This window comes from Mangifera indica, chromosome 7, assembly GCF_011075055.1.
Source record: "Mangifera indica cultivar Alphonso chromosome 7, CATAS_Mindica_2.1, whole genome shotgun sequence".
Classification (NCBI taxonomy): Eukaryota; Viridiplantae; Streptophyta; class Magnoliopsida; order Sapindales; family Anacardiaceae; genus Mangifera; species Mangifera indica.
Genome location: NC_058143.1, coordinates 16,496,679 through 16,509,483, shown reverse-complemented (window position 1 = coordinate 16,509,483; position 12,805 = coordinate 16,496,679). Strand labels below are relative to the sequence as shown.

The following is a 12,805-nucleotide window of genomic DNA, read 5'->3' as shown; positions in this document are numbered from 1 at the left end:
AAAAGGATAATTTTAATATTTTATGAATATTTAAAATATTTTGGTTTAAATTCTTTAAAATATGAGTATTTTTATTTAAGTTATAAAATTATGAATAAATTTATTTATTATCTATAAAAATAAATAATTTAATTAATTTCTCATATTTTGATTATATAAAACTATATATAAATGATTTATTATTAAATTATTTTAAATTAAGAAAACAAAATTTAACCTAATTATAATATATTTTCTACATAATATATAAAAAAGCTCGAAAAAAAAATAATGATTGCACAGGTCAGGCACCGTGACGTTTGATCAATCTACATCACATTGAATGACGTTTTAATAATTCTGATTGCACGTCTTATTCATGCCGGCAAAAACTGGTGCCGTAATGTCGCAATAACTGCAGTAATTATGATTGTGGAAACTGGAAAGAGAGGTAGCCAATTTGTACTACATAAGGCTCCTGGCTCTTTTGACCTTATCTACAGGAAAAAGTTCACCGCTTCTTCCTTAACCGCGCAGGCTAGCAAAAGGCTTTTTTTTTTCTGAGGTGGTATATAATTTGATTTAAATTATAAAATTAAATTAAATTATTTCAAAATTATAATTTAATTATTTTGTTAATAAATTATGAATTTAAATAAAAATAATTTTATTTTATAGATAAACAATGAACTTGAGTTATAAATCTAAGTAAAAAATTTAAATTATCGATTCAAATAATGAATCCAAACCGAATCAAACTATAAATTCAAACAATTGATTTGAGTTAAACTTGATCCACCTTTAATTTTGATTTGACGAATTCGAATTGAACTCATGTAAGACCAATTTCTTTTTGAGTCAAACTTGAGTTGGATCAATTTCTTTTCGAGCCAAACTTGAGAGAGAGGGTGTTTTAGCTTAGCTCAGTTTGTATTCACCTTTAGTTACATGCCCAAATTAGTATAAAAAGATGTATCGACTCGTATTGTTAATTTTACCGATACATATCATATTATATTGTATAATATATATACTGTATTATATCAATTTTCAATACACTCAATATACATATATTTTTTATCTATATCATATCATACGATATTGATAATCAGGGTCATGATACTATCACTTGTGAAGGTAAATTTGTCATTAATAAAACTATATATATTTATTTTACATGCATAAATAAATATATATTTGATGTCTACTGTTTATTTCATTACCAATACTACTGTATATAGACATGTGTAACATATAATCACTAAAACAAGAACTAGTTATTGAACCTAAAGCAGATCCTTTTTTTATGACTTATTTTTCCCATAAAGTAAAATAAAATGAAGCCTAACTTGTAAATGCATGCTCTTAATTGTACATGCCTAGGCAAAACTGCCATCATAGAATCCTCTACTCTCTCAATATACTAGAACAAGGATAAGCAAACTTTACGTTGCAAAGATCAGTTAATAAATGAAAATTTATAACTTAAACAGTCATAAGAAGTGTACGTACTTCGTTTCTGCTAAATATACATGCAAAATATATATATATATCCTTGAAAAAAAGTTAAAAGCGAATCTAAGTTACAAGGACAAATATTGAACAGACTGATCAACCAAAAATGAATAAAACATAATTAGCTAATAAAGTTTTGATTAAATCATCAGATGTTTGTAAGATCTCATCTACGCCTCATCGCCGTATAGATAGGTGAAATGAATAAATAGATGCAAAAATTGATGAAACTAACCACTGTCAATGTGTGATAGTGCTTGTCCAGATGAATCTCGTTCAAACTTTTAGAGAAACGGCTTCCATTTGCATGGACATATACTATGTTAAGGAAGCTTCCAATTGCGATGACAAACTCATTGATCGTTGTTACATACTCCTTCGGCAATTCCTCGAACTGTTCAATCGCAATTTCATCCAATCCATCAGTAGCAAGCACCAGCATAAGGCCTAAAAGGAAGAACTGGGGAGCTAGCCAGAAGACGCTCATCGGAGTATTTTCATCGGAATTCCCTCCTTCTTTGTTGACTATATTCAACCGGTGAACTTCAACCCGCCAGGCAACAGCACAGCAGAAGATAGAGAGCACCATTCCAGCCCAAATTTTCCATTTGTTAACTTGATTCTTAGTTTTTTCATCCCAGTTTGGTACAAATAAAATCGACAGAAAGCCCTTGATTTTTCCCAAAACGGATGGAATTATGAGCACAAAAATATAGAATTTTGAATTATTCATGTTGTATCCCTGCTCAGGAAAAAAGGTATTCGCTGTTGACACTAACAAACCCAAAACAACGAAGTTGACCCACAGGGGAACCATTCTAAAAACGCATTTTATCTCCTCTACTTCTTTCACAGTGCAAAGCCTTCCCGCTTTTCGTTGGTCATCTGCGCTACGATAGGAAGGGTCGCTAATGGCAGATTTGTCTAGCCTTCTGCAGTTCAGGATGTTGTAATGTTATTCATGTTCATACTTCAAATCTTGTTCAACATACAATGTTTACAAATATAGAATCGAGACAAATAAGAGAGGGATCTATATATATACCTGAGGATTTTGATTGGAGGTGACAAACATAATTGATTTCCATTATTACGATAGAACTGCCTTGGGGAAGTAGGATAATCGAGGTTCCGATTCAGTATGGAGGCCCAGAGAACGGGGAAAATAGCTAGTCGCCTGCCGCGGTCAGCTGATTCTTTGGAATGATAAAAACAGATACCCAATAAGAACAAGATCAGAGTGACCCCCATAATTGATGCTGAAATAATGAGAGTTTTTAGCCATAGGGTGTCGTTTACATAGTATGCGGCTAATACACTACAAATCCAGGCAACAACCCACCACATCCTCCTTCGAGCTTTTACTTGATTCTCGTTGTGATTCGGTTCATGGGCTCTCAACTGATCACCAAGAAATGCCTTCAAGAAAGTCTTCAATCCAGCTTCACCCGCTGCTAAATGAACCACTCCAATTATGTTGAATATGTCAGTCTTTTCTCTAAATAGAGCTAAGGTCGTCAAGAACAGAGCCACCAATCCCTGCAGAAAACAATCCAACAATTGTTGGTTTTTTGACTCTGTTTAATGTTGGCAGATTAGCTTATAAATATGCTCAACGTTGACTCTGAATTAAATAATGGAAAACATAAGTACTTACACAAATGCAGAAGGCCGCTGAACAAATAATGACTGTGAGGGGACTCCGAAAAGCATACCGAATGTAGATGAAAGCAAATGAAGCTGATAACACCTCCCGACTATTCACAAATGTTGCAGCTTTCTCGAGATTATAATTGCTTGAGTCAGTGAAATACGTTGTTAAGTATTGCAGTACAGCATAGTCTACAAGCTTGTAGCCGAACACCAAGACTTGAAATCAAAATATCCGTTAAATGAGTGGAATCAGTCATAAATAAAACTCATAGTATCCCTTCACTCAGGTGAATACATTAAAATTTTGTCTATGATTTTTCAATGCAATATACTAAAAAAATGATAATTTGATGGATGAAGTTACCTGAAGCAAACGCCGCTGCCTTGCAAAAACAAATATAGCTCAACCGGGACATTAATTTGGAGGTAAATGAGGAATGCATTAGGGCATTGAAGGAGTTATGAAATTTCAAGTTTAGTAGCTCATTCTTTGGGATATTTTGGCTAATTGCTTAGATTCACTTCTCAGCAAAGCCAAGGATTCTCTCTCTCTTGAAAGCAACTTCGTGTAAGTTTAACTTGCCCAAGAGAGAGACGGGGTCCAATTAATTGTGAATAAAACAAGAGTACAACTTCAACGTCTTTTGATAATGTTTTCTTGAAAAGTAAGTGTCAGGAGACGACTCTGACATATCTAATAACAATGGGTATATATTTTGATTATATAAAATAAATATATAAATATTATGTTATTATATAATTTTAAATTAAAAATAAAATAAAATTTAATTTTGTAATAATTGTTATGAATTTAATATAAAAAGATAAATAGTTAAAGAAGAATTAAGAAAGAGAGAAAGTAACTGAGAGAGTAATTTTATTTCATATCCGGATGAAGATAAGAAGAAGAAGAATGAATATGAAGTGAGGGGGGGGGGGGGGGGGGGGGGGGTATTTATAGACCTTTGGCTACCCCATTAGTCAAAGAAAATGGCTAAAATTGCAGCCAATTTTCCAAGCAAATTAATGTATTCTCGTACTTTTGTCAATATTTACCGCATGTGGTGAAAAATCTATCAGATATGCGACAATAATATATTTTTTTTATATATATAAAAGGTGTAGAAAAGAAAAGTGATTGCACAGGTGAGGCGTAACGTTTTATTAATTTACGTCACATTTTCTGACCGCACGTTTCATTACGCTAGCAAAGACTCGTCCCGTTTGTCTCTGTAATTGCAGTAATAATGATTGTGGAAACTGGAAAGAGTTCACAGCTTTTTCCTTAGCCATGCTAGCTAGCAGAGGGAGCTCATCCTTTTTTCTATGGTTGTGTAGAATTCAGCCTCAATTATAAAACTAAATCAAAGTGTTTAAAAATTATAATTTGGTTATTTTGTTAATGAATTATAAATTTAAGTTACAAATATGAGTTATACATTTAAATTATTAATTTAAATATTTAATTTGAGTGAAATTAAAGTATAAATTCAAATAATTAATTTGAATTGTTGTTTTTCTTCTATTCATACTACTAATTCTTCAAAGTTCTGCTTATCACAGAATAAGATAAATATGGATTTCAACTTCCAATCTCAACCTTACAAGTGTTAGCCAGAGACAAAAATATTAGACCAAGTCAAGTCCACGAAGAAAGACGCTAAAACAACGTGTACACATTCCTTTAATACTGGATGTGCCAATTTATTTAATAAATTTATAATTAATGGCATAAATGTTGTTAGCTAATTGGTTTCGTTTTATTTTTTTTAGTTAATGTGAGGACATCTTGGGAGATTAATTAAAAGAAGAACATATAAGATAGGGATCTATATATATACGTGAGGCCAAGTTTCAGAGTGTTCCTGTGCAAGCTGGACAGACACCACCTTTATTGCAGGACTCTGTGTTAGTTTAGGAGTAATTTGGGCCAATTATCAACAGTAGTTTAGGAGTAATTTTGTCCTTAAGTGTAAGCTTCAATTTCTCTCTCATTTACATATTTGTAAAATGATCATTATCTATTATATTATTTATAGCTATATCTTGATTTAATAAAATATATATAATTTTATTTTTTTCCCTTCAAAATTGTCACTTCAGAACAATTTTTTAACAAGAGGAAAGCTCAATGCATTCGGGTCTTTCGAATTATCTCGTCTTGGTAGACATTTTGGCCGTGGAATGTTCAGCCACTATGATCCTCCTCGAATTGCCCAACTTTGTGAAAAAGCTGGTCTCTGTATGCGAGCTTTACAGCATTACACAGAGTTACCAGATATTAAGCGTGCCATTGTCAACACTCATGCAATTGAGCCACAGTCACCTGTGAATTTTTGGGTACCCTTTCACGGGAGTGGTGCACGAAGGACCTTTTACTTGTTAATCTGAGAGGCAATACATTTACAAGAAAGCAGGGAGATGGAAGCAATCTATTGCACTGTCAAAGAAACACAACCCACTTTGGATATCTAATTTGTGTAATATATATATATATATATATATAGCTTTATTGATAATAAATTTCAATAAAATTATATATATCTATTTTGAATATACAAATATTTACATACTTATATTTGTTATTTTGTAGTTAGATAATTTTGAATTAAAAATAAAATAATATTCAATCATATGATGACACATATAAGCGTATATATATTTATGTATCTAAAATGCATATATATAATATTATTCAATGAATTTTGGTTTATATAATTTTTATCACCCTCAAAATAGTATAGATTATAAAATACTTAATTAAATATAAAGTTTATAAGGTCATTTGAATAATACATATCCTTCTAAATTTATAGTTTTTAAAATCTACGAGTGTTCAAGTGACTTGAAATCTTGTTGAATACCAATTTTTCGTAGGATTTCGGAAAAAAAAACCTAATCAATATTTAGTAAATTATTGAATTCCATCATAATTTCAATCTTTAAAATTCACATTAATACCGTCTACTAAATTATTTATTTATTACCTTATAATTAATGTGTAAAATATCATTAGTGTGGGTAACATTAATATAAACTGTCATCCATATGTGATCTTTTTTAATTTGCAAACTACCATTTACTATTTAATTATCTGATTTTATAAAATAATATTAAAATTAATATTAACATACGTTACAAAATTTCCCAATATTATTCTATTTATATAATATTAATTATTTTTATTTTATTTTAAAAAAATTAAAAACAAAATTTTCACTTTAAAGTTATCATAATTAGAAGAAAACAAAATAATTAAAAAATAATATTACAATCATAAATCTCATTTATATGATTATTAATAAAGAAATAAGATATTATTAATGTCATCACCGGATATAAAATTATTTATGATCATGAATATTAATGATTAAATTAAAATATATCAATAATTAAGAAGTACAACAAAAAATAATATTTAATCAAATAATTTAAAATAATAATATATATCTATTAAAGCAAAACAAAACAAATAATTTTAATCGTGTATGTTTAATATTTTTAATAAAATATACTAAAAGTTTGACATTTTTAATAAAAAATTACAAAAAATTTAGATATTTCAATGAAAAATTAAAAAATTTAATATTTCAATAAAAAAGGTTTGAATTCGGTAATTTTGAAATGTTATTATCATTTAAAAAACTAGTTGCCATAGTGGTAAAATAATTTGTTTGAAAAAAGTAACAAACAATCATAAAAGCTTTGTATAATAGCAAATATGCACAAAAATTAATTATTATTTTTATTTTAAACTTACATATAAACTTTAATTATTCTATAAATAATATTTTATATATAAATAATGACGGATCATTATGTGATTGAATAATTAAAATTAAAGATAAAATAATACTTAATTATATAGTATCACATTATTATTTATATATAAAATTGTGTATATAATATTATTGTTATTTTATATATATTAAAAATGCAAAATCTAAAATTTACACTTAAAAAGATTTTAGTTTTTTTTTTAAATTTTTAGAATAAGATTTAAAGTTTATAATTATGTAAAAAGTATTATACAAAATAACTCAAATTTTGTGTAATACAATTGTAATTATCTCAAAATACTAATGAAATGTTTACGTTATATTGGCAATCTTATGACTTTGAAAATTTGAATTAAATTAATTGTTGATTGAGTCAAATAATTTGAACAATTGAAGTGATTCAATAAAAAATAAAAATTTTAATTAATTATTAAGATTTAAATTTAAGATTTTTAATATTTATTCTACCAAATTAAATAAATTTCCATATTAAAAATATTTAAATTATATATTTAATATTAATTATTTAAAATAATTTAAAATATTATTTTTAAATAGTTATCCGTTACTAATCTAACGGTTCGATCCTCTATTAAATCTGATTATCTCTTTCACCCGATCGGAAGTTCAGTTTGACCCGATTAAAGTCCGGCTCGGTTGTGAAAAACAGTGGTCAATCCTTTAACCAGGTCAACAAATTTGAATTGAATAGAAAAAGAAAATGAAAAGAAAATGGAAAGAAAACTTAAAACCCTAAACCCTACCATAGTTCCTGCTTCTAGAGTCTTCCCTTTCTCTATAAAACCAAATCACCTTCATTCCCATAGCCAGTCTCATCGTACACACTGTTTGTCTCAGCCTCTCATCAATCTTCACGAGTCTCATTATGTATCGCTTCGCTTCAAATCTCGCATCCAAAGCTAGGTACTTTTTTTTTTTATATCACCTTCCATTTGTTACCGTGGAGAATGCTGGGAGATTACTCTAATTCCTTAGTCTTTGAGTTTATTCTTTGTTTATAGATCTAATACAAAGTTTTGAGATAAAGGAATGAGATCAAAATGACATCTGAATTTGTTTATAGTTCTGACTTTTTATTTTGGTTCCTTTTGGTTTTCAGGATCGCTAGGAACAATACCCAGCCGGTGATTGTTGATTATTAATTTTTTATTTTTATTCTTTCTTTAATGCGAGGACTTTGTTATTGATAAATAAGACTTTTTGTTGTGGTACTAGATTGGGAGTAGATTGAGTTGGAACAGAAACTATGCAGCAAAAGACATTAAATTTGGAGTGGAGGCTCGAGCTTTGATGCTGAAGGGCGTTGAAGAGCTCGCTGATGCTGTCAAAGTCACCATGGGACCTAAGGTTCTTTTTTAACCAAACCTTGCCAAGTTTTCTGGTTTTAAATTATTATTTTTTTAATTTTTGGGTTAATTAATATGTGTGCTTTTGTTTCTTACCAATTGAGTATGTGAAGATGGTGGTGTGATTATGTTTTAATCAATTAAGTCTTAATATTGTGAAATCCGAGTCTATAGGATTGGTGGAGAACTGACTAATCGGAAACGTAGAATTCATGTAAGAAATTTGTATCTAAAAAAAAAAAAGGTCTTTTAGTGTTTTGGGGTGTAAGCATAAAAGAAATTAAATCAAAGATGCAATATGTTTGTTGCTCTCAATATCTTGCTTCTTTCTTATTCTTCATTCATCTATGTATAATTGTTCTATCAATTAAGTTGATATGACAATGAGGATTGACTATATGTTTCTGCTTCAAGGGCCGTAATGTGGTTATTGAACAAAGCTGGGGTGCTCCCAAGGTGACCAAAGATGGTGTAACTGTTGCAAAGAGCATTGAGTTTAAGGATAAAATTAAGAATATTGGTGCTAGTCTTGTGAAACAGGTTGCAAATGCCACCAATGATGTCGCTGGTGATGGTGAGATTTCAACCCTTAAATCTTTATCTGTGGGTATTTTGATTCAGTGGCAGTGTTTGTAGAAGTGTGAATGCTGAAAAAGGGTTTTTGTGGGAGAAAATGATGTTCCATTTTCTGTTTTGATTTTGTGTTTCTTAAATCATGTTATGTCGAACAGTGTAAGATGTTCAATGTTTGTGCAGGGACCACTTGTGCAACTGTTCTTACACGAGCAATATTTACTGAAGGGTGCAAATCAGTTGCTGCTGGTATGAATGCTATGGACCTAAGACGCGGTATCAGTATGGCAGTTGATGCTGTGGTAACAAATTTAAAGAGTAGAGCAAGAATGATCAGCACATCAGAGGAAATAGCTCAGGTTTGCTTATTGGGTGTTCATTCTCTATAGCAGCTTGGTTATGTTACTGCTAGCAATGCCTGGAGATCTAATCTGAGGTTCCTGATGTGAATTTACTGTTATAGGTGGGGACAATATCAGCAAATGGAGAAAGAGAAATTGGTGAGTTAATAGCAAAAGCTATGGAAAAGGTTGGAAAAGAGGGAGTAATCACAATTCAAGTAAGTATTATTAAATTACTGCTCTTTTCTTATCCTTGCATTTGGGCTTTTTTTTCATGTTTTATTTCTTTGTTCGATGAGTCTTATTCTGTGTACTAAATATTGCAGGATGGTAAAACGTTATATAATGAGTTGGAAGTTGTTGAGGGAATGAAGCTTGACAGAGGTTACATATCCCCATATTTCATCACCAATCAGAAAAATCAAAAATGTGTAAGCCTTTATTTATTCACAACTCAATTGGCTTGGTGTAATTGCTGAAAATCTGTGTCATTTTTGCTGAATTTCAACTTTAAAGCTGATGGAGTTTGTGTTCTTTTAATGCAGGAATTAGAAGATCCTCTTATTCTGATCCATGAGAAGAAAATCTCAAATCTAAATGCTGTTGTGAAAGTATTGGAGCTGGCATTGAAGGCAAGTACTTTACATTCAGTCAATAGTCTTATGGTTATCTGATTGAATCTTTGAGTAATATTACAGCTAGATGTCTAAATTTGCAACTTTTTTCTCATCGTTGTACAGAGACAAAGGCCTTTACTGATTGTAGCTGAAGATGTGGAAAGTGACGCTCTAGCTACACTTATCCTAAACAAGCTTCGTGCTGGAATCAAGGTAAATTTTATTTCTGAATTTAATATTACTTTTCATCCCTGTATATTTAGTTTCCTTTTGATCAATAATTTTAATTTATATAATGATCTAATGGTGATTATGCATTGTTTAGGTCTGTGCCATTAAGGCCCCTGGTTTTGGAGAGAACAGGAAGGCCAATATGCAGGATCTTGCCACTCTCACAGGGGGCGAAGTAAGTGCACTCTCCAGTTCATACTTAAAGTCTTTGGGTTACAGTGCTATATATGGTATGACCATGAAATGCTTTGTTGTGCATTGCAGGTTGTAACCGAGGAGCTTGGTATGGATCTTGAAAAGGTGAATCTAGATATGCTTGGCACTTGCAAAAAGGTAAGATCTAATGTCATTGATGAGTGGTTCATTAGCATTTTTATCATGTTCTACTAATGTGAGAGTTTACCTTGATGTGGTTATAGTTTTCATTTGTCTCTATTGCTTTTTTTTTTTTTTTAACTTCTCTCTCTCTCTTTTTTTTTTTTTTTTTGGGTTAATTTGGAGACTAAGAATAACATAATAGTTTTAACATGTCCTTAAATCTGTGATAGTTTTTGAATTCATTATGTAATTTGTTTTTGGTAGGTTACAATATCAAAAGATGACACTGTTGTTCTCGATGGGGCTGGTGATAAGAAGGTCATTGAGGAAAGATGTGAGCAGGTATGTTTTTCTTCATTCTGCACTGTTTAATTCATACCTTGCTGAAATATTGGTGATTATTAGGTGACACTTGTTGATTTAAAATAAACAATGAAAATAACTGTCACTAAACTTTCAAAATTGTAACTTAATTTATGTGCCTGCATAATTTCTTCTCTCTTCTGTTATCTGAACAGATTAGGTCAGCAATCGAATTGAGCACTTCTGATTATGACAAGGAGAAGTTGCAAGAGAGATTGGCAAAGCTTTCTGGTGGTGTTGCCGTATTGAAGGTCTGCTGCTTTCTTATATATCCCATTACAGTCACTTTGTATTCTCTTGACTTAAATGTGCAGCAGCTCAACCAGGCTTCATTACACTGCTGAGAGTTGCCAGTATGTTGATGTACAGATTTCTGAGTTCTTCTCTTTTGCAGATCGGAGGAGCTAGTGAAGCTGAAGTTAGTGAGAAGAAAGATAGAGTTACTGACGCCTTAAATGCTACAAAGGCAGCTGTAGAAGAGGGCATTGTCCCAGGTACTTGAATTTCTCATTCTTGTTTTATTCTTCTCAATATGGTGGCTCTTTTGTGTACAAATCTTAACTCTGGTACTTTTGGCTGAATCACTTCTAGGTGGTGGAGTGGCTCTACTTTTTGCAGCGAAGGAGTTGGACAAATTGCCCACTGCCAACTTTGACCAGAAAATTGGTGTTCAGATCATTCAAAATGCTCTGAAGGTTTGTATCTGCCTTCTCATGTATATGTTTTGAGGCATTCACCTTGAATTGATATTCCGAGATGAGGCATCAGTGTTCCAGGATCTTAATTTTAGTTAGTGAACCTTTTGATAGTCTTTTTTCTTGAACTGCAATTAGTATTGCTGTGCTGGGAACTAGGCAATTGATCAATTTGTTTTCAACTGCAGATGCCAGTTCATACAATTGCTTCTAATGCGGGCGCAGAGGGTGCTGTTATTGTCGGTAAGCTATTAGAACAGGATAATACTGATCTTGGGTATGATGCTGCCAAAGGTGAATATGTTGATATGGTGAAAGCTGGAGTTATTGACCCATTGAAAGTGATCAGAACCGCTTTGGTTGATGCTGCAAGGTAAGCTGAAAAGCTCATATTTGGGTTATTGTTTTTTCGGGTCATTCATGATTATAGTGTTGGTATTAGTGTTTTAACAAGAAACCATTTGTTGCTTGTTGGTGCAGTGTGTCATCTTTGATGACCACAACTGAGGCCGTTGTGGTTGAACTTCCAAAGGATGAGAAGGAAGCCCCGGCAATGGGCGGTGGCATGGGTGGTATGGGTGGCATGGATTATTGAAAGCCCCCAAATGTAACACAGTTATCCACATAATGTGTTTCTTTTTATTTTTTAATTTATACAAACTAAATTTTAGGGTTCATGGACTGCTGAATGGGACCTAATTGTTTCAGCCACAAGGCTTTCTTGTAATCAAAATGAGAGCTTGAAATGTAGTTAGTTGGGCAATTCAGGATCAAACAATTCTGGTTGATGTTAACTTAGAACAGTTGGCAATGATATTGAAAACTGTTCTGTTTTTTAATAAGATTTTCTTCCATGAAGATTTGGCAATGATATTGTTTCCAGTTGACTGGGTCAACAACCACGTCACCGTATTGTTTATCCTGACTAATTTAATCATCTTCTTTTAAATTAGTGGTAGCTGTAATAAAATTATGTATATATATTTTAAATATATAAATAAATATATGTTTGATGTTTATCATTATGTAATTGAATAATTTTGAATTAAAAATAAAATAATATTTAATTATGTATATATTAATATACATAAGTTTATATTTATTTATATATGTAAAATAAGTATGTATAGTATTACTCTCATAAATAATATCAGCTCATAAAATTTGAATATCCTTGATAAAATGGGATTGATTTGAGCTAAATTGAGGTTTGAATCACTTCAAATTTAATTTGATTTGAAAGAGTTGAGTTGAAATTTAGATTTGGGTTCAATAAGCTTCTCTCATATTAGTTTACGCATAGTTTGGTTTGACAGAAGTCTAATTGAAATTTGGTTATATTATAAAATTGAATTCAAACCAAATTTGGCTTGA

The 12,805-nt window shown here is 31.0% G+C and overlaps 2 protein-coding genes across 2 annotated transcripts; one reads left to right on the top strand and one right to left on the bottom strand.

The window, feature by feature from the left end:
* Positions 1–1,543: 1,543 nt before the first annotated feature.
* On the bottom strand, positions 1,544–3,563 carry LOC123221529 (protein NRT1/ PTR FAMILY 5.6-like). The gene is made up of 4 exons (XM_044644363.1): positions 3,512–3,563; positions 3,152–3,363; positions 2,540–3,033; positions 1,544–2,426 (listed from the first exon to the last, which is right to left on the bottom strand). The coding sequence occupies exons 1-4, from the start codon at positions 3,561–3,563 to the stop codon at positions 1,661–1,663; spliced, it is 1,524 nt and encodes a 507-aa protein (XP_044500298.1). The 3' UTR covers positions 1,544–1,660.
* A 4,082-nt stretch (positions 3,564–7,645) lies between these two features.
* LOC123221963 (chaperonin CPN60, mitochondrial) lies at positions 7,646–12,299 on the top strand. The gene is made up of 17 exons (XM_044644952.1): positions 7,646–7,850; positions 8,047–8,071; positions 8,163–8,294; positions 8,708–8,867; positions 9,050–9,225; positions 9,330–9,425; positions 9,534–9,638; positions 9,753–9,839; positions 9,948–10,037; positions 10,150–10,230; positions 10,320–10,388; positions 10,638–10,715; positions 10,892–10,987; positions 11,131–11,230; positions 11,328–11,431; positions 11,620–11,804; positions 11,912–12,299. Exons 1-17 carry the CDS (start codon positions 7,813–7,815, stop codon positions 12,024–12,026), a joined length of 1,737 nt encoding a protein of 578 aa, XP_044500887.1. The 5' UTR covers positions 7,646–7,812; the 3' UTR covers positions 12,027–12,299.
* Positions 12,300–12,805: the final 506 nt, after the last annotated feature.